This window comes from Rousettus aegyptiacus, unplaced genomic scaffold (genome assembly GCF_014176215.1).
Source record: "Rousettus aegyptiacus isolate mRouAeg1 unplaced genomic scaffold, mRouAeg1.p scaffold_m13_p_4, whole genome shotgun sequence".
In the NCBI taxonomy this organism is placed as follows: Eukaryota; Metazoa; Chordata; class Mammalia; order Chiroptera; family Pteropodidae; genus Rousettus; species Rousettus aegyptiacus.
In genome coordinates, this window is record NW_023416307.1 from 19,519,996 (window position 1) to 19,542,330 (window position 22,335).

General features: G+C 39.8%; 1 protein-coding gene across 2 annotated transcripts in view; it reads left to right on the top strand.

Moving 5' to 3' along the window:
• Window positions 1-22,335, top strand: part of ARHGEF26 (Rho guanine nucleotide exchange factor 26) — a 115,909-nt gene that overhangs the window by 81,317 nt on the left and 12,257 nt on the right. For both annotated transcript variants that reach the window (XM_016138712.2, XM_016138713.2), the window contains exons 11-12: window positions 2,834-2,988; window positions 17,342-17,551. In XM_016138712.2, the coding sequence (XP_015994198.2) occupies window positions 2,834-2,988; window positions 17,342-17,551 (365 nt within the window). The remainder of the gene's footprint in view (window positions 1-2,833; window positions 2,989-17,341; window positions 17,552-22,335) is intronic.

Below are 22,335 nucleotides of genomic sequence, written 5' to 3' on the forward strand. Positions count from 1 at the left end.
TGGTATATTGGTTGGTGGGTGGGTTTACTGGTTGGTAGATGGGTTAACTAGTTGGTGTTTGGGGGCCTTACTAGCAAGTACTAGCAAGTAGAAGTTCAAGATAAAACAGACAAAACAAAGAACTCTAAGGTGTTAAAAAGTCTGTATTGTAGAAGACAGTTTGATATTTCCTAAGAAAATTAAATGGGATTACTATATGACCTAGTGATTCTACTCCTAGATATATACCCAAGAGAACTGAAAACAGTTGTTCAAATAAAATCTTGTGCATGATTTATTTATTTATTATAACAGCATTATAATAAATAAATATATATAATGGCAGCATTATTTATTATAACCAAAAAAAAAAAAAAAGGAAACAACTCAGATATTTATCAACAAAATTAGTTAAACAATAAACAAAATGTATATCTATACAATGAAATTGTATTCAGCCATGAAAAGGAATGAAGTTCTGATACCTGCTACAACATGGGTGGACCTTGAAAACATTATGCTAAGTGAAAGAAATCAGACTCAAAAGGTCACATATTGTATAATACCATTTTTATGAAATGTCCAGAATGGGCACGTCCGTGGAGGTGGAACGTAGAATAATGGTTGCCAGGGCCTTGTGGACGGCAGAGTGACTGCTTCATGAATATGGGGTATCTTTTCAGGGTAATGAAAATGTTCTGGAATTAGATAGTGATGATCATTGCACAACATCGCGAGTGTACTAAAAGCCACTGACTTATATGTATACCTTTAAATGGTTAAATGATTAAATTTACCTCAATTAGGGTAAATTGCTGTTCAGCAGCTCTTCCTTGCCTTGCTGGCCCATAAAATTGGTTAAGTTTTATGCTGAGGCCAGTTTTTCAGGGTGGTAAGTAACACAAAAAAGGATGAAAGTCTTTTCTCCGTAGGAATTATGTCAGTACTTCTAAGGATATATTTTTGTTCATGAATTTTTTTCTAGTTTTTGCTTCACACATGGGTTTTAGTCATAAAGCTGCTAAGTGACTTCTCAGTGACTCCAGGAAGTCACTTATGCCCATTTTGGGGGTGTTCTGATTCTTTTTTTTGGTCATTTTCACAGTTTCTTCTTTGAAAAAAAAAGGAAAAGAAAGAAAAAAGAAAGAAAGAAAAGACTATCTGAATGAGTTTAATCTTCCAACAATAAATTCTGAAACAAAAATTTACAGTATCAGATTTTTATTTTTGAAAGATGCATAGCCATATTGAAAGCCACTGTCAATTTTAGACATTCGTTAGAAAGTTATTTTTGCATGGCGGAGTATGAGGAGTTCATAACAATCAATTTATTTTAAAAACAACAAAAATAGCTTAAAAAACTTTCTTCCCCCAACCCCTAAACTAAGAGCAGCCATACAGTGGCATGTGCAGCGGACCTTAATCATAGTACTGCCCTTGGTTCATCCTGTAGGGTTACATGCAATGGCCAGATAGCATAGTGTTCCCGGTAATTACAGCCCTCTGGCCAGACCAAACCTGGCACGGGATTCTTTGTGGTGGCCTCTTGTGTGTGCTGCTCGGGTTCTCCAGAGTTATCTAAGTGAATCTATCTGTCTGTCTGCCTTTTAAGTCTCAGCCATCCCTGCTGGATAATCATTGGATTTGAGATCTGGGGGCTAGAAACTATGAACTTCCTTAATAACAAGTTTTGGAAGTTTGAGGTCAACCATAATCTTTCATCTTTTTTTTTTTTTTAAACCTTCGGGAAAATAGTATATCAGTGATGAGCAACCTTCTTATAAATGTCCTTCATGAAGTTAAGAAAAAATATGAAACCTTTTCCCAGCCTTCTTATTTCCACAGTTTCTTTTAGCTATTTTTAATCATTATTCCTTGAAAAGGAAGACATTTGGTTGTACTATAGTACTACAGTTAGGTTCTAAGTGTGTCTAAGAATTTTTTATTATTTTATGGATATAGTTTTTTAAATGAGATTTTTGACCATAAGCATTTCTGGTAACTTAAAAAAAAAAGAGAGAGAGAGAGAGAGCTCTCAAGGGTAAGGATTATTCTGTGGTTTTGAGAGTTTTCCAGTTGGAAACTGGAAACTGAATTTTAAAAAAGTATGTAATTTCTTGTGTACAGCCTTTTCTATGAGATTAAAATGGATTATTTGGAAAAAGCTTAATTTTCCCAGCCAGAGAATGGCATGATGTTTTCAGGGATGAACTTCCACGAGGGAAAATTACCATAAACTTAATAACAGGTGTCATTTGGAGTATGGCTAAGTGGATAATCAGTAGACAAATCATAGGTGTGAGGAGATTTTTTTCCTTTTGAATAGTCTTCTTTATTCATAAAGTGAATACATAATGGGAGACATATTTGTCTCTCATTAACTACAGCTATGTTTTTCTAAATGTTTAGATTCTGATTTGTGGTATTTAAAATAACCACTGTTGATACTGATAGATTTCATTTTGAGGTTTTTCAGTTTTAAGTGATACCTTATCAATCTACTTTTTCAGTTGAGAGTTAATAGAAGGGTAATTATTTTTGGTTGACTCAATTACATTTTCTCATTGAGTTTTAGTTGTCATATAGGCAAAATTTATATATATATATATATATATATATATATATATATACACACACACACACATAATATTGGAAAATAAATTGTTCTTTTCCATTTTTCTGTTGGAGAATTGCTGTACTTCTCCAATTATATTTCACTATTATATACCTATAAAATAATAGTGTATACCATAGCATGTATCATTTGTATGAATGTAAGTTTTTTATTTTACTTCTGATCATCTTAAAGGGACTTTAATTTGGCTTCGGGTGCTGAGTGTTTCTCTTTCTGTAGCCTTTCCCTCTAGTGTCCTCTTCCCGGTGGTTGGTAAAGAGAGGTGAGTTGACAGCCTACGTGGAAGACACCGTGCTTTTCTCGAGAAGGACATCCAAACAGCAAGTCTACTTCTTTCTCTTTAACGACGTGCTCATCATCACCAAGAAGAAGAGGTAACCTTTATGTGATATTGCTGGCCGTGCATCCAGTTTTAAATCTCTGTAATTCAAATGTCTTTCACAAGTGATCATCCTTTCAAAGCTTGAGATGTTTCATGTATAGTTTCTATGCGTGGAATCATGGTAGCATCTTTCCTTCATTTTCTTTAAATTACCTGTGCAGTTAAGCCTCAAATCATTATCAGAACCATCATTCTAGCCAGCCTCTATGGAGCTCTTACAATATGCCAGCCAGTGTTCCAAGCATTTTACACATTTATGTCCTTCAGTTCTAATGACATCCCTGGGGAGGCAACACACTAATTATTCCCATTATTCCCAATAGGCATTTTTCAAACTTCTTTTCCATTCAAAATGTATAAAACAGATAAAAGTTGCTTTAGTTGAGAATAAGCTGGGGCACAAGTCTAGTACTCCTTTTAACTTAATTTAACACCCACTGCTCTTAATGACTTGGTCTAAACCATTTATTTCCTTGTGACCGAGAGGGTGTTAGCAGTACTCCAGTACTCCCTTCTTAAGGGAATCAAGTAAATCAGTTGGTCTTCAGCATGTTTATTCCTCTTACTTCAGACTTCTGGTATGTATTTGTGTCCAGAGACATCCAGGAAGAATACGGTACAAGCCTTTTTTTTATAGCATTTGTTATAACTGCCCCCATTCAACACACACACACACACACACACACACACACACACACACACACCCTCAGCTCTGCTTTTCTCTAGGGAACATCATTATTAATTGTACTCAGTATATGTAAGATTGTGAAATATTTTTCTGCCGGTCCTTCATAAATATTTTATTTTTCCTAGAATACGAACTTAGAGAAACAAACGTAAATCTGTGTGGTGTGTTATTTCCACATATGAAGACAATGCTGGTGGGCTGAATTGCTGGCAAATAATAGCAGGAAGGGTAGTCCATGGGGTACAAGTTAGAGAAGATGAAGAGCATCATGGAAACAGGCTTCTATGAATGTGTGAAATCAGCATCCAAACTTATCATGAGATATTTATTTAGATTCTACTTCTGAGCGGCTGACATTTTAGCTGGAAAATTCAAACTAAATTGAAACAGAGGTTGAGCTTTTCTTTTTGCTCCTTTTAGTCAGACTGCATTATGAATGATTTTAGCTGCTTGGCTGCCTAGCTAAAATGAAAACTTTGGTCTACCCTGAAAAGCCATAATACAACTATAATAAATACATAAAAGTGCTGATGATTATTTTTCATACTTAGGAAAATAATGTTTCCATAACTTTAAGAAGAAATTATTTCTCTCAGTTGTGGCAGTTTAAATTGTTCTAGTAGCTAAGTAAATTTTATAAATAAAGATTGGAGAGGCAATATAATTTTGTACTTTTATGTTTTGTTTGTTTCCTATGAGATAGCATGTTTTTTTGGCCTTCTTTGAGATGTTTTGTTTTTAGGGGAGAGTAATGATATATGACTCTTCAAATGCCAGAACCCTTGGCTTTTAACATCTTCCAGCTGTTGAAATATTTTTTTTTTTCTCAGTGGACCAAAAGCTTTACCTAAACTTTCCATTTTAATGATAGAATATACCAAACCAATTTTAAATACAAATGTAGTTTTGATCATGACATCTTCAGTGACCTGATGAAAACATTAAGGCCATTTAAATCAGTACAGTACAACTTTTATTCTTGAACTCGCATAGACTTTTGAAAGTTAGAATTAAAGTATATGCTATTCTGCTTAGCGGCATACTTTGCCCTCCAGAGAGTTGCCATTGCATTTAATATTGCTTTCCTAGCTATTCCACATGTATTTACTCAGGTACGTTTGAACTTGAATTATATTAAAAGAAAGAGCAAAATATGCAGCTCCAGGGGAAAGGACCACCTGAGTACCTAATTTTGCCTTTACCCAAACTGGAATTTTCTTGCCCTTACGGTTAGCTCATCGTGTTTCTGAGGTGCTCTTGACTCGGAGAATGGAATTGGAGGCTCAAGTTGTTTATGACCTGAATATGTGGTGAGGGTGACAAGCAGAACACGGAGGCTCGACAAACAGGCTTGGTTAAAAATGTACAGTATGCACGGCCGTATTTACTCTGCAGCTTCAAGGAGGCAACTGCAAATGCCTCGCATGCCAGAGGCAGCGGCAAAGGAGATACAGCAGCTTTGAATAAGGCAATAATTTAGGCTTAGCTACCAGGTACAGATTAAGGATAATACTTGTGCCAGCTCCGTAGGACGGATCCAACCACGCACTGCCTAATTGTAATTCCAGGGTTCAGTCGAGGAGCTTAGCTGCTGGATTGCTCCTGCTTTAGGGAGGCTCCCTGGCTGTGGAGAGAGACAGCTTGGGAGAAGACTTACTCTTCCTCAGTGGATGGTTTAGGCTAAGCATGTTCCACTGATGGCCAGAGGGTTTGGCCGCCTCAGTTTTACAGTGTGCATATTACTGCTAGTGCTTGCAGAGTGGTTAGTGACCACAGAGCTGTCTCTAGCACCGGACTTTTTACTTTTTTTAAGACTATCAAAAGAGAGTTTAAAGTTTCTATTAGCTTTGGGCTGGTTGAGAGTCACTGTATTAGTATTAATAGTTTCTTCTAGCACATTTCAAAAGGATACGTGATCAGTTTGACTATTTTGGACGAGAAAGTGAATTTTTTGGTAGCTGATGCTTTGATTGCAGATTACTTGGGTACTTCAAGAGCAGAGTTCTCAATTTAGCACTGCCCTGTGCTTTGTAGAACGTTTTAGCAGCATCCTGGTCTCTACTCACTATTTGATGGTAGCACTTTCCTCCCAGTTGTGACAACCAAAAACATGTCCAGACATTGTCGTATGTCCCAGGGAGGGGCCAAATTGCCTCCAACTGAGAACCACAGTACTAGAGTGATGGCAATCTGCCAACTAGCATTGCCTTGAGTAGCAGAGGTATGCAAATCTGTCAGACCTGACTCGACCATAATCGTAATATGGTAATAAAAAAGGAATAGATTGCCATGCTGCACTCAGATTAATGAACAATACATCATTATAATATGCAATCTGTGCCTAATAATAACTTATTTACAATTATTCATTGCAGTATACAGTCTATACCCTACGTCCAACCTTAGGGATTGAGTACTGTTGCCCCTAGTTTTGAAATGTGAAAGCTGAATACAAGATCTAAATAGGTTCAGACCCCCAAAATACTTATTTTCTAAGGTAGTTAACTGTCTTATTCTCATTCAGTCCATTGTATCTGGCTTATGTCTTCCCTCCCAACTTCTTCTACAGCTAAAAATAGTTTTCCTCCCTGTAGTAGTTTCTTACAGCTGCTGTAGCAAAATACACAAACTAGGTGGTTTAAAACAACAGGAATTTATCGCCTCACAGTTCTAGAGGCAGAAGTCTGCGATTAGGATGCTGGCAGGGCCGCCTCCCTCTGAAGGCTCTAGGAGAGAATCCTGCCTTGCCTCTTCCAGTGCCTGGTCACTTCTGGGTTCCTTGGTGTGTAGCAGCATAACACCAGCCTCTGCCTCTGTCTTCACGTGGCTTCTTCTTTTTCGTGTCTCTGCATCCCTAAAATCTCCTTATGAGGACACTACTTACTAGATTTAGGGCCTGCTCTACTCCTGAATGATCTCATTTTGACTTGATTACACCTATTTGAAGACCTTATTTCCAAATGAGGTCACGTGCACATGCACCAGGGGTTAGGACTTCAACATGATTTGATGGAGGGCACAGTTCAGTTCAATGCCCTCCCCGCTCCCCGTCCTTTACCCCTACCTCGCTTAAATGTGCTGTAATGTTTTAATCTAGTTCTAGAGCACACTCTTATTTTTAAATCATTTTTCATAATTTCAGAATGTCATTGTGGTCATGTGACTTGAGCACCTCTATTTGGAGGTCTCATAGGATGCCTTCGTCCAAATCTCCTTCAAATCTGTTCCTTCTCCGGGGTCTATTCCTTCCATTGTAAAAAGGCACTCTGTTTATCTGGTTGTTCCACAATAAACCTGAAAGACCACTTTGATTCCCATTTTTCGCTGTGCTTCCTTATCCGGCCAATCATCACTCTAGGCAGCCCATGAAATTGCCTCTGCCCCCTGACATTGCCACCAGCCATCTTGAATTTGCCATAAGGCACACCTAACTATGGAGGTGCCGGAGACAAACGGGGCGAGACTGAATTGTGTAGCTTTATGGTTGCAGATGGCTCCTGTAGGTCCAGGTATCGTGATTTCATTCAGAGGCATAGAAGGGAGGCAAGGATGAGAACCAGAGGCTGACCACAGGGGCTCTTTCCTTAACTGCATTTTCTTTTTTATCAGCAGAAGAAGACTTTTCCCAGACAGGCCCCAGAAAACTTGTATCTGGTAGGTCAGCCTTGGATCATAAGACCTTTTGTCTTAAGAGAGGCTGGGAAAGCAAGCATTTAACAAAGGAGAACAGGAGAGCGATAATTGTTGTGGTTTGGCCCTGATGCATCCCCTGGGGCGGGGCACATTAGGGCTCGATGGACAAGAAGCAGGGGAGGCTGGCAGCTGATTAGATGATAGCCAGTTCCAGCCACAACGAGGAAACCCTCTTTCCCACAGGACACCGATGAACTTAAGGATGAATTTGGGAAACAGGAAGAGTTCTGTAAAAGAACTAATGCCTAGCCTTTAGGGTAAATGGGAGAGGGAAGCATAAGTTTCAAAGGACACAGAAGCGACTGGAGATTTAGAGCCCACTTCCTTTTGGCTGGCGTTAGTCATCCAGCTGTGGTTCACTGAGCATCTCCTTAGTAGTTCCTTCTTGCTTCTACCAGGCCAGGTATGCCCTTTGGCACATTTGGAGCACACAACTAGATGCATCTGGTCTGGATGTGGGCACAATATCAAAAGAATGCCGAAATCTAGTCTAGTCTTATTATCTATTACAGTAAACGTTACCATGTTCAATTTGTTTTCTCCTGAGTTCTCCAGATCACAAATGAGCTGGCCATGATGTTTAAATGGATAGTAATAGTAATAACAATAATAAGAACCTCTAATATTGAGCATGTACACTGTGCCATTCACCCGCCTCAGAGTATATATGCAACGTATCATTGAGTTATCCCAGCAACCTTGCATTATTTCCATTTTACAGATGAGGACACTTTTCACAGTCTCTCAGCAAAGCCAGGATTCTAATGCATCTCTGACTTGAGAGCCTCCTCTCTAATTTCTATCTTTAGCTAACCTAGCGTCAGAGTGTAAGGAAAAACTTCCTTTTCATGACATTTCCTTCCTGCAGACATTTAAGACAGTAGATTTCCACTTCCTGATTCCTGTCTCATAAATAGTGTATATATTGACATAACTTGAACTTTGTGACATGTTACAAATCTTCAGTATTTTTTTAAAAGGATTTTCTATCATAGAATACTGCCAGATCATTATCCTAAGTTCAGGGATTTAGGCTACAACTTGCATTTTCTCTAGCAGTTTGGATGTCCAGTGGCTTAGAGTTGTGTATCCGTGGAGTCAGGGCCTGGCTTGGTCCCACTTTGAGCTGTTCCATCTTAAAGGCTTTCCCACCATAGAAAGATGAGGTTGCCTGACATTGTCTCTCTTCCCCTGTAGAATAAACTCCTTCCTCGGGGAAGTGAACTTTGAGAGCATCTTGGATAAAGGGAAGGCAATAAGACTCTCTGACTCAAATCACTCTTATTCCTGGAACATAAACTTGGTTATTTCTGACCACTGTGGTATTGGGTTCTAGACACGAGATGGTGAGATGGGGTGGGAGAGAAGCAAGAGCCTCATTTCCGTTTTGCTCCTCCACTGTTTTTCCGCCCACCCTGTATGCCCTGATTTTTCTGATGTCATGAGCCGTAAGGATATTGTTTCTGCTAGACTCTAAGAGGAGTCGACATTGCCGTTCAGTGTTGAAAGCTGCAGTGACTGAGAAGCACACTGTCGATGTCTGGAGTCAGACAGAACTGGGCTCAAATCCTGGCTGTGTGACCTGGGGCAAGTTACTCTTAATTTCTCAGAGTCTCAATAGCCTGATCTGTAAAATGGTTATAATAATTGATCTTCTTCATGCAATTTCTGTGAGAATTACATGAGGTAATGCATATGAAGCTCTTAACACAGTCCCTGCCAAGTGACTGATACATATTGAGTGTCATTATTATTCCTAGTGTTGTGTTTCTCTTGAAAGATCACATTATTGCCCTTTTGCTTCTAGAATATTTTGCTGTTTTTTTTTTTTTTTTTTAAATGATTTGAAACCTTTAGCCGGCATTATGCATCTGAAGGTTGTGGTGCACTCTGGGGTCAGACCTGGATTTATGGCCTCTGAAATGTGGCTTTGGGAATAAATAAATGCATTTAACTCCATGCCTCTCCCTCCCCGTTATGAACCCATGTCAGATGAAAAGTAAGTGAGGAATAAACATTCATCTACTTTTATTTTTGTAAGTTGACGTTGGATCATGTGTACACTTTCGTAGTGGTGACATCCCTCACAACTGATTAGGAGACACTATGACTTTGTGGCTGAAAAAACATCAATTCAGTATATTTTCCCCTTTCATTCAAAGAAGTTGGTAGAAGTAAACTTAAATTGGAATGTCGGGATTATGCCAATAATTTGGAGTAACCTTGTTACTGATTTAAGAAGGTGCCTACTTGCTCTTCAGACCTTGTTTGCTCAGTTCTGGTTATGCCAGGGAGAAAGCTTCAGTAAGGTGCTAACAGCCTCTCGCACCCGCCCACCTCTTCTTTGTCAAGGACCATGGGTTCAGGGCATCCATGGGCAGCCAGGGTGGTCCCAGGCTGTGGAATCTGGATATCCATGGTAATAGGAGGGGAGCTTTCTGGATGTGATGTGGATCACTGGCCATCTTTTCTGGTGACAATGATTCACAGCAGATCTCTGTCTTACCAATGAATGTGATCCTCATCTCCACTATTTGTTATATTCTTGACAATGAAATAGGAAGCATGTGACATGTTTGTTAGTCTTCAGAATTATTTTGAGGAACTGAGCAAGTAAGGTTGTTTGAAATCAGTTCTGGATAAATATTATGCATTGTTTTGTTAGTCAGAACACTTGCCAAATTATTAATTTCTTGACAGAGGTATTTAGCTCGAAGTATGCGTAGTCCACTTGTCCATTTGCAAAGCACTTATGATTATCAGGCTTTTAACAAAATGTCAGGGAATTTAAATGCATGATGTTCTGTCAGGAAAATTAAAAATTATAACTAACATTTACTGGCTGTGAGCCAAGCGTGATTATAAGAGCTTTATATATAGTAAGATAACAAATGTCTTATCTCACTGAATCCTCACAATTCAAAGGGATTAGTATTGTTATCCCCATTTTACAGATAAGAAAACTGAAAGAGAGTGTTAGTAACTTGCTCAAGACCAGGGAGTGAGTGAGCGATAGAATTGGGATTTTTACAGACATTCTAAATCAAATCTGTACTCTTACCTGTTATAACATATTTTTTTACTTTAAAATCACATATTATCCCACTAAAAACTTGTTTGCATGATTCTAAAAGCAAGCTTTAAAATGGAAATTGCCTTCAGTCATGTGAAAAAGTGTTCAGACCTCCAGCTCAAAATTAGTTCCAGTGTGGTCCACTATTTTCCATTCCAGAAATGTTCGAGTATTTTTATTCCAGTTAAGCACAAGATCAAATATGGGGATTTAGAAGTCATGTTTTCACACGGGGAAGAGAGACAAGTTGAAATCTGCAGAGGAAGAATTCTCATACATGTCTTCAAGGAGAATAGGAACACGCTCCTTTGATCTTATACAACCACATGAACTCGTGTGACTCACCACTCTGGGAGAATGGTGGATCCACTATAAATCCCTGAGAGAAAAGCAGGAGAGTCTAGGAGAGGATCTGGGAGAATGACTCGAAGGAAAGTGGACTTAGAAATGTCACTGAGGCATTAGAAGAGGAAGACAGAGTTTCAGGAGGTCACAGGTGCTCAGTATCATCAAATTCTGCAGAAGTGAAGAATAGTGGTGAAATCCAGGTCATTGGATTTGGTGGGGTGTTGTGCCACATGACCATGGGCATCGAGGCACAGGGTCTGAGAACATGAAAACGTAGGCAGCTGCTAGCTAAGGAGACATTTGTTTTGACACCAGCAGATCCAAGCAGATGTTTTTTAAGACAGGGCAACTGTGTGAATGTTTAATATGAAGACCACGGAGTGTGCACTACTGAATAATTAAAAAAAGAAACCACCGTCTTGGTGATACAGAATACTGTTTTGCGTTTTGGATAATTCTTGACAGCATATTTTCTTTTAAATTTTATTTAACTCTTTGACAAAAGGAAGAATTGGGGATGCTGGTTGTGTTTCCATCTGTCAGATTTTGGTACTAAAAGAAAGTTGCAGAACAAAGCCAAGGTGGAATATGAGAAAACTCACAATGAGGGCTGAGGAGCAGTGGTTTGTGTGAAAGCTGGCCTTTGTAATGTAACCTTTCCCCTCACTTCCCTTTCACCATCCTTCTTTGCATGTTCATGGCTCCATCTTGGTCAACTAGCCTATTTCCCATTCCTGGTCACCCTTATTATGTACTGAAGATGTTTGCTAATAAGGGTTAAGGTGGGAACTCTCCCTAAGATATTTGCTTATTTAAAAGTCCCCACCCAGCCACTCGTCACAGAACATGCCCTTATGGGTCTGAGCTCCGCAGAAAGACCTCCTCTGTCACTACTTCTACTTTATGACTCTTACGGACCCAGAGTTTGGGTCCAAGGAGATATCCTGGTTTACGGACTGAGACTGAGATCCAAATTTTTTTATTTTTCAGACATTTCCCAAGATGTCTCAATATTATTTGTTGACTAGCCCATCAATTCCCTACAGATTTGAAATGTCACCTATATCATGTACTAAATTCCTAGATGTGTTTGGGGTCAATTTGTGAGCACACCGTTCTGTCAACTCATGCACCAGTCCCAGTCATTGAATTACCGTGCAGCTTTACAACATTTTTGACATGTTGTGAGGCCAGTTCATTCTCATTCTTTTTCACCGTCCTTCTGTTTTTAGATGTTTATTTTTGTGTGTGTTTTAGAATCAGCTTGATCGTTCTCCCTCCTCACTGCCCATCCAACCCTGTTTGTATTTTTGTTGGGATTGTGTTAAAATTATATATTAGTTTAGGAATAATCGATACCTCTATAATATCAAAATTTCCTATCTATCCAGGCCTTCTTCCAAAGTACAGTATTTGAAGGCTATATTCATAAAGCAGAAACTTATTAAGTTTAATTCTAAGTATTTTATCTCTTTTGTAGAGCTACTACTTCTGTTATGTTTTCTGAGTGTCATTTATATGTAGGAAAACCAAATTTATTGTTACCTTGTAATATATTTTCTCAGTCACTGATGTCACCTGCAAAAAATTAGTTGTTTGTAACAGGGCAAAAAAAAGTCCATTGTCCAATAGTTAATCTGCATACTTAGATATCCAGACACCTGGAATTATGATAGTGTTCACATCTGTGTATTTATTATTTTTAAATTTATTTTTACCTTCAATTGAGATATATTTCATAAGTACAGATAATTATTAAACACTAACATACGTCTCATCTAGATTTAACAGATACTAAATTTTTGCCATATTTGTCATACCTCTCCTTTTTAAACAACAACAACAAAAAAACTGATAAAATACTACAGATATACCTCTCCACTGTTATCTTCTCTTCCTCCTTCTTCCCAGAGTGACTCTTGTGCTGAGGTTGGTGTCTGTATCACCCCATACTCTCTACTGTGTATGTATGGATGGATGGATACATAGATAGATAGATAGATAGATAGATAGATAGATAGATAGATAGATAGTTTGGGTATTTTAAGAATGTATGTTTTATGCAGTTCAAATGTCCTGATTTAAAATTAATAAATATACACCCCTTATGGAAAATTCTAATCTTTATATGTATTTATGGGCCAGAAAGTTAAAAGTGCTCCATAATAATCTCTTTAAGAAAGCTGCTATGCACAATAAGGTGTTTCATTTGTTCAGCCCATGCAGTTAGGCTGCATATAGTAGAATCCAACACTCTCTGAGCTGCTTAACAAAAGAATGCCTTTGCAAGGGAAGACTAATTGAGGTATGTATTTACCACCACATCCTGTTCTCTACTGATAGTTCTTTATCTGTTAAAAAAAGAAAAGAAAAGAAAAAAAAAGAAAAGAAAAGAAAGGAATCTCAACAAAGGTTACAGGACTTTAAGTAGGTTTCAACAGGGAGACCTTTCATTGTTTATACCGCAGAGCAACAGACTTATATAGATTCGATTGCTGCACCTGATAGGAGCCGGTGCTGCACAAAGCAGACAGCCTTTATGAGCAGCTGGTAAACTTGGAACACATATAAGACAATCAAAGGAAATCTACATATAAACTTCTCCATTCGAGGAAAGGTGGTTTTTCCATTTGCCTTTTTCTGAGCAATTTAACTTCCTAATTACATGATCCAAATTGTTTCAGAGACTATGTAAACCATATGTTTGCTAAATGATAGAGATAAACACGGGGAAGTCTGATTAGCATCAACTTCCCTCAGGAAAGGGGTTTCTTTCCCAGCCCAGCTTTGCCTGCTTTATACTTACTGAGCATGGGTGAGTAAGCACAGGAGGGAAATAGGGTTGGAAATAGTTCATCTGGCTATGGATTCTCCCCTCTTCCTTCTGCTTAAGTACATATTTTAGCACCCACTTTATCCTTTTGTATCAGCGTGAGATAGGTACTGTTTGATACTAGGAGAAGGAATTTCATTTAGTATGTAGCAGATTTAGAGAGGGGAAAATACGATTATTTTGAACCTTTATAAGATTACGTGCGTGAGTGTATACGTGTGTGAGAGAGCAGGAACAGTGAACAGGCTAGCAAGTGTGAGCTACTTTTCAGTTTTTGTTTTATTGGGTTTGAATAATAGCTGACAAAGATAAATAATTTAATATGGTTACGTGAAATTAAATTTATTTATATTAAATTCATTGAAAGAGTAGTGAAGAAGTTGTAAACATTATTTTTACATGATGGAGAAATTTACAGGTCAAGATAAAATAATGATGTTGGGTGATTACTCTTGAATGGGTTAAAAGCAAAAAATGGGCAAACATGTTTCCCGCATCCTATTTGGGATTCAGAAGTCAAAACAGTGGGAAAAATTCTTGTTTAGATGGATGTGCAGATGTGTAGGAATGGGTACCTGGAATGAACTCACATAGCTATGAATATGGTGGCTGCAGTTAATCATCCAAACTGGACATTTGAGTGGACAATAAGCATAAAATGGGTCAACGGCCACCCTAGCTCTAATGGCCTTTTAGTTGTTATTGCGAAAGAGAACAATTAAAAACATTCTATTAATTTATCTTACTCCTGTCTCTAATTACTACCAAAGACAAAGATTCAAAGCTTTGAGGAAACACAATAGCTGGTATTGTTTGTATTTAGGCAGACACTGGAGAAAACATGAACTCTGAAAACTAAGAGGGGAAAAAAAAGACTTAAGTAGTTTATTCTTATTAGTTTACATTAGTTTCCTGTGAACTCCTGGTCTTGAATTTTATTGGAGACTTTGTGCTATGTGAAACCACTTTATGCTGAAGAATTTTTAGAACTTGAGTCATCTCAAATGATGGTTTTATGGCATAACATTTCTTGGCCTTTTATTTCTTTGAAAATACAAAGAATACCTACGCAGTGACATGGTTTAGGGCACCACCTAAACACCTCATATGCATAATATCAGGGTCCTCGGATTTCTCCATTTGAAGTCTCTATCCAAAGAATTACTTTTAACCAGAAAAGGGTGTCTTCGACTAACAGGTCATTTTTTTTTTTTTTTTTTAACTTGTGAATTGGACCAAGAGTAACCAGAGGTTCAGAGAGAGGACAATAACAAGGAATCCTGTGTTCACCTTGTTTTTCCTCATGTTTTCGATGTTGTTAAGGTTTTGCTTTTTTTTTGTTTGTTTGTTTCACTTTAGTTTAAGTCCTGGGCTGTTAAATCCATGTCTCAGATATCTAGGAAAACATTATAAACTTATTCTGCTCTGCCAAAAAACTGATTGCTTTGTTTCTGGTAAACGTGGTCTTTTAAAAATATAACCTTATTTGTTTATAAAGTGTATTATCCTGCTTCCTCCTTTTATAAAAATCATGTGAGCTTCAATAAGCTTCATTTTGATGCGAGTAATACTTTGCATATCCTGAGTGTGGCTGTGCTGGTCTATAGACAGTTTCAGAAGAGCTTTGGAGATGATCTTGCGTTGTAAACTTTCAATTAATATGGATTATTTCCCAAGCAACAAAAGGCCTGATGAGAAGGCAATATTTTGCTTTTTTTACATAGTAACTGTGTTTGCTGTTTTTTGAAGGGAGAATCTATCAGACTAAATTTTAGAAAAGATCGTGAAGTTTTTCAAGGAGCTTTACAAGGGAGTGGTTGACAGGCAGACATCCACTACTGAATGAAAGAAATTCTAAGAAATCTTGAGCAAAATGACCTATTGTGAAATTCCAAGTATAGTTGACTGGGCACAAGAATTTTTCTTTTCTCTTAGCTCCCCTTAGTTTATACATTTGTGTTTATTATTAAATAGTTGATATTGTTTCTAGAATATATTATGATTTATTGCATAGTCATCCATTTATTCAGCGGTTATTTATTAAGCTCTCTCATGCTCAATTGCAAGGGTGCAGGTTCACGAGGGAGAGCTGTATCTAAACAGGGCTGAGATTTTTTAAGGAGATGAGTATGTATGCAAGAACCGATTATAACTACATGCCAAGAAATCTATGCTGGGTAATTTAATAAATATGAATGAGAGGACACAAAGGGTTTACGGATGGGGGACAGGTGGTAGAGTCAGTGTCTTGTAGGAACTTGTAAGAATGGAGGTTGATTGGAAGAGGTGAATTGGAGAGGCAGATGGTGCTGGTTAGAGAGAGGTTGCAGGTGATAGTAATGACAAGGTCTATGGTATGATGATGGAAGGGTTGCTGAAGTAAGGCAGAGGACCAGACCGTTAGAGAAGGGGAAGTCAAGGACCTGAGAGGCCGGGGTAATGGAAGGCTCTCCTACATGGGAAGTCAAGAAAGAAGTAATGTTGGGGAGAGACAGTGAGCCAGCAACTAAGCTCACGAGGGAGGATGAGGAGTGATCCAAGGGTCTGTAAATGACTATGATTATGAAATGGAGAAGATGGCTGAGCTTCGAAGCTGAGAATTTCTTGGGAGGAGGAAGTGATCATTGTCCAGGAGCAGCCATGAGAAGCAAGCAGGCAGAGAACCTTCAGGCGAGGTGATGTTCTCTCTAGGGAGGGCCACGTTTCTGTTAAGGCAAGAAGGTAAAAGAAGGGTTTAGAGCAGAGGTTCCCAACTGTTTTGGCACAAGGGACAGGTGCTCCTATGAATCTAGTACCTGATGATCGGAGGTGGAGCTGAGGCGGTGATGCTCGTGCTGGGAAGTGGCTGCAAATACAGATGAAGCTTCACTTACTCTCCCACCGCTCCCCTCCTGCTGTACAGCCCGGTTCTAACGGGCCTTGGACTAGTACCAGGGTCTGCAGCCTGGGGTTGAGACCCTTTGTTTAGAGAAGAGGCTGAGGATTTAGGAGATTTTGCTAGATTCCCTAACCGATGTGCATTTCCAGGGGATGCACTGGAAGGGTTTCAGGAGCCCAAGGAGGTGGGGCTGGATGAGGCGAGTTCACAGTGCTGGGGGTGAACATCCAGGTGAATGGTGAATATGGGGGGCTTGGGCGTAGGCAGGAGGAGAGGGGTCAGTCCCAAAGGTTACTGAAGCAGGTGGCAAGGCTGTGCGCATTGGAGAAAAGAATGCATGGGGTGTCTTGCCAGAAGCAAGCAGACTTCTGGGGTGCTTCTCCCCTCCTGTGTCTGGTTGCTTGGAGGCTGGAAGTAAGGCCCTGTTACCCAGCATATGGGTATGTTGGGGATGCCCTCTCCATTCCAGGAATGGAGTCAGGACTGGGGAAGTACTATTATTTGAGCATTACCACAGTGCATGCATGTCCCACTTGTAATAACAGTTCCAGAATATTATAAGATGAAGCCTAGGGTTTTTTATATTTTTTTCAATATATTGCTTTTATATACTTGAGATACAATTTAGTATATTGCAAAAAAATAATAATTGCTAGGTTTAACTTGAGGTGTTATATTGACTCATAATCCGATATAATTCGAATTGTAATTCATAATTTTAAAAAGTCATTCCCTCCTTATTCTCCTGCCCCCAAATGTGACTTGAAAATGACAAGGTCACACAGCCTTATCTACTGAATTATTAACATGTTCTTTTCCCTTTTCCTTATAGTGAAGAAAGTTACAACGTCAATGATTATTCCTTAAGAGATCAGCTGTTGGTGGAATCTTGTGACAATGAAGAGGTTAATTCTTCTCCAGGGAAGAACAGTTCCACAGGACTTTATTCAAGACAGAGCTCTGCCAGTCACCTCTTCACACTGACCGTCCTTAGTAACCACGCGAACGAGAAGGTGGAAATGCTGCTAGGGGCTGAGACGCAGTAAGTCCGCCAGGGCGAGGGTTTCAGAACACCCGGTATCGGTCTTGCCTGCCCAGCTGTCCTTGGCATAAGATTCCCTGGCTGCAGTACCCGGTAGCTGCTAATTTTTTTTTGTTGAATACTTATATGTGCCAAGCACTGGGTCTAGCTGCTTCATACAGATGCTTGTCTTTTCACTGTGACCTTCTCCATGTCTTGAGGGATGGACATTATTTTTGTCTCCATGAATCCTGATAGATGCATTGTATAGTGGTCTCGTGGTCTCCCCTTATCCACAAGGAACATGTCCCAAAATCCCCAGTGGGCGCCTGAAACCTCAGATAGTACCGAACCCTATCTATACTACGTTTTTTCCTATAATGTATACCTGTGATAAAGTTTCATTTATAAATTAGTCACAGTAAGAGAGTAATAACCAATAATAAAATAGAACAATCCTAACCATATACTATAATAAAGGTTCTGTGAATGTGGTCTCTCTCAAACTAACTTACTCTACTGTATTTACCCTTTTGGGTGTGATACGTGAGATGATGCGATGCCTGCATGATGAGACGAGGCGAGGCGAGGCGACAGGCATTGTGGCGTGGTGTTAGGCTAATATCGACTTTCTGATGGTACAGCGACTAAGTGACTAATGGGCGGGTAGTGTGCGCAGCCTGGAGACGCTGGCCAAAGGGATGACTCGTGTTCGGGGCGGCACAGAATAAGAACAGGTTGAGATTTCTTCATGCTACTGTGAATAGCGTGCAATTAAAACTCATGCATTGTTTATTTCCGGAATTTTCTAGTTAATATGTTCAGAACTTGGTTGACCACAGGTAATCGAAACCATGGACAATGAAACTGCAGATAAGGGGGAAATGCAATGCTTCAGGTGATGCGATTTTATATTCAGAGCGTAGTTTAACAGTTATTGTACTTTGATCATTGATAAAAAGTATGACCCATGAGCCCCAGGACCATGACTTAGCTGGTAGTTTGAGTCTAGGACGTAAGTTTTTTTAGATAATGGAATTGAAGTCATTTCTCACTCGCCTACCTTCACCCAGACACCAAAAAGCCCAGTGCTTTCAGTCCAAAGAGATCCTCAGTATTGACGGGTCCTCTCTCCCATCCAGAGCTTAGGCAGAGACTAAACAGTCACCCTATTGTCCTTCTACCAGCAGTCGCTGCCATCCTTACACTGGAAGAAGGGAAGGGGGCTGAATTTTCAAGTCCACCTTTGTGATTTGGTCTAGTTAGAGATAGTTGACCCATTTATTTGTGTGAAATGTGGAATTCTGCTCTTGGAACAATTATTACAGGCAGGGATTGTGTTGGGTCAGAGGACGGATCAGTGGAGGGAAAGGAGAAGTTCCCTAAATCTTTGTCCTCTGGTGTCCCTACACACGTCTCCCAACCATGTCCCCCCACCAAGGTTCCCACGTGGTGTGTATAAAATGGATCAGCAGCTGATGAATAGTCATTTTAAGATTGAAGCAAAATCTTCATGGAAGTAAACCCAAAGAATATTTCTACCTTTTCAGAGTATTTTAACAGTGTTCCTGGTTCATTAGAGACATACATAAGAAAAAGGTTAAAATTAGAAAGCATTTATTTTATACCCTTTGGCACTAGAAATAACTTTGCAAAGTCTGGAAAACAAATGAGATGGGTTGACATAAAGCTATCTGAGGTTTGAAAACAGCTAAAATAGAGTATTCCAAAGGAACTTGAGCTCTGTCTAACAGAGGGTATGAATAAGAAATGGAGCCTCATCCTATATGTTTGTTTATAAGACAAAGAAATGCCTTTTCCGAAAGGTGCCAGGTTTCCTCCATTGAAACTGCCGAAAAGCCCTGACATTCCCAAGCACACCCCTCTGTGTTTGCCGGGGAGGGGACTTTGGGTGGGTGCGGTGCTTGCTGGTGTGTGCAGGTGATCAGCAGGAGACACAACCAAGACCGGGGCTGAGGAGAGCATTTCTTCAACTCTAAATGATTCAAGCCCTTGGCCAGTGAAAACAGAGGTAGACTTCCTTTGAGGAAGCCTCTGTTAAAAAGGGAATTAAATATGTCTGAGCTTTGGATTTCATATGACTTTAAGGATGCACAGATCTTAAACACTTCGGGGGTTAGTGCTTGTCCAGATGTTCTACAGAATTCTCAGAAACCGGAGATAGTCTTTCATCATTTTTCGTTCATAATGGTGAAAGTGTTGGTCTTGCCTTTTGCTTTCCTTTTTCTCTGTGTTTATAAGGATTGTTTGTTTTTCTTATTCAGGCCTTGCCAACATGTCAGCAGAGCTCTTCCTGACTGTCTCACTCACAGTTTCTGTGATCCCCACCCCTTGTTTCTGAGGTTACTAGAAGAGCGTAGGAAGTAAACTGACGTGCCCAGTTCTTTTCACACCAAGGCCTGATGCATTCCTGGGATATTCCGTCGCATTCGTTCCTTCCTCCTGCCTTTTGATCTTGCCATCGGCTACATGCATATTCATTTCCTCAATCAGAAATGTTCTCAGAATATCTGGTTATGTCACCCTTAAACTCATGGCTATGACTCATATTTGTAATTCTTTAATTAATAGTTAAAGAACATTCCAGAAAGGGCAGAAGGGCAGATGTCTCCTTGGGTACAGAAGGAGTGACTCCCTCACTCTCCCCCACCACCAGCTCAATTACAGTGGAAAAGTAAATAACTGGACACATACTTTTCAGCACACAAGGCACCAAACAGCATTGGTGTTGAAGGAAATATTATAGCCAAGATGTATTTTCCCTTAAAAAACAATTGGCTGCTTGGAATTGGAAATGTGCAGGTCATCTCTGGGCTACCTGGTTTCGAGCAATCAGAGTTTGTGTCTATGAAGAATGTTGTCTTTGCTTCTAAGATTTGCAAGACATAATGGTGAATATATATTGTAAGGTGTTCTCTCTTTTACATGTGGTTAATATGGTTTGTTAGCAATCTCTTTGAGAAAACAAGGTTTTCACCACCATTGCTGGCCTTGAGTTATTGCAAAACTTCAGTCAATGTGTATCCTTTGGCTATTCATTTTTTGATTTGAAAGAGAATAGGGTTCATATCTAAATATTTACCTTCTTTGAAAAACTATGCTTAGTAGAGGCCACCTGGGGATATACAAAATGTAAAATAAGCATTAGGAAGGGTGCATCTGTTTGGCATGGAGACAGTTCAACGGTCATGACAGTGACATTGTGGAAGAACAGATTGATAAATTTGATTACATAAAGAATGCAGAAAAGCTCACCCGAAGGAAATAGGCAGACACTTCGTGAGCATCTTGGATGTCCCAGGCACCGAGCCAGCTCGAGAACATGAAGGGCCACATGACTGTTTCTAGGGGAGAATAAAACCACAGAGATGAAGGAAGCATCTGAGTAAGGTGACTGTAAATCTCGTTTCCCGGGGATTGATATTATATCTGTTGTTCTGGCAAAATTAAGAATACCACTCTCTCTGACTCTTACAAGTGTCTTGTTTAGACAATAAAATATGTGGTGACCCTAATCATAGGTCTGTAGTCCAACTCCTTCCTTTTTCCCCTAGAGGTAAAACGAGACTCACAAAGGTGGTGTGATTTGCCTGTAGTCGTACAGGAAGTGCGTGATTGCCAACTCTGGGACTGGCCCCTGACCCTCTTGAATCCAGGGTTCTAGTAACCAAGTGCAGACTTGTTAGTGAGAAGCTGCCGGCCAGCAGGCAGTTCCACCCGTACCTGGCCGCTGCAGCTGGCCTTTTTCTGCATCTGAAAGGGAACTAGGAAGCCAGTTGCCATTAAAGTGAGAAACTACTAAAATGTGGATTTTTTTTTAATCCGTAGACTCTAAAAAGGAAAAGGTTTGTGGCAACCTAGGTAGTAAATTTAGGGAACTGTATAGTTTTACATATTTTATAATAAAATGAGGAATAGAAATTGTGTCCTCCAAAATATTTTCCACTTAAAGCTACCTTTTTAAAAACATTTTTTTTCGCCTGTGTTTTTCCCAGTTCTTGGAATGCCCTCTTCAGACTTCCTTGAATTACCAGATGTCTCAACTCCCAGGGCCTATGCCAACTCATTCCTCTACTAGGAAACCTCTCAGTGCTGATCTTGTCCCCAAGAATTACGACTGCTCGTTGTGTGTGCCACGCTCGTTAGTTCATTTTTCTCCTTATGTTTCCTGTCTTGCCCGCCGTCCACGGTATTACTCCCGACCCCAACCCACCCCTAAATTCCCCCTTCCCATTCCAGCTGAACTTCTCAAGAGAGTAGCCTTCATCTCTCCCCGTTAACCCGGTGATTTTTATTGGGCACCTACATCCTTTCAGGTGCTATTCCAAGTGCTGGGGTGAAAAGCACAGAGTGAACGGGACGGAGACCAGATCCCTGCCCTTTGGGGTCTTCTGTTCAAGTGAGCAGGTTATGCCTGTGTGCTTCCTGCCCTCAAAGAGGGCGGCTGTGGGCGGCAGTGAACTTTCGCCAGTCTGCTTGGGCGGACGGCCTTCCACGAGCTGGGACAGTGGGGAAGCATTTCTTCTCGATCCAGTTAAATATGTAAGTGCAACAAAGACAACAAAGCCAGGTGGTGAGAACTGGAGTGAATGCTAATTGCTGGGGATGGGGATGTGTACTCTCAATTAGATGCTGCAGGAAGACTTGAGTTGGCATTTGAACTGAGCCCCGAATGACAAGAAGGAGTTAACTCATGAGAAATGCAGGGCCAGTATGTTCCGGGCAAGGGGACAGCCAGTGCAGGCCTCCTGAGGAAACGCGTTTCATATCGTCGGACTTGGCTT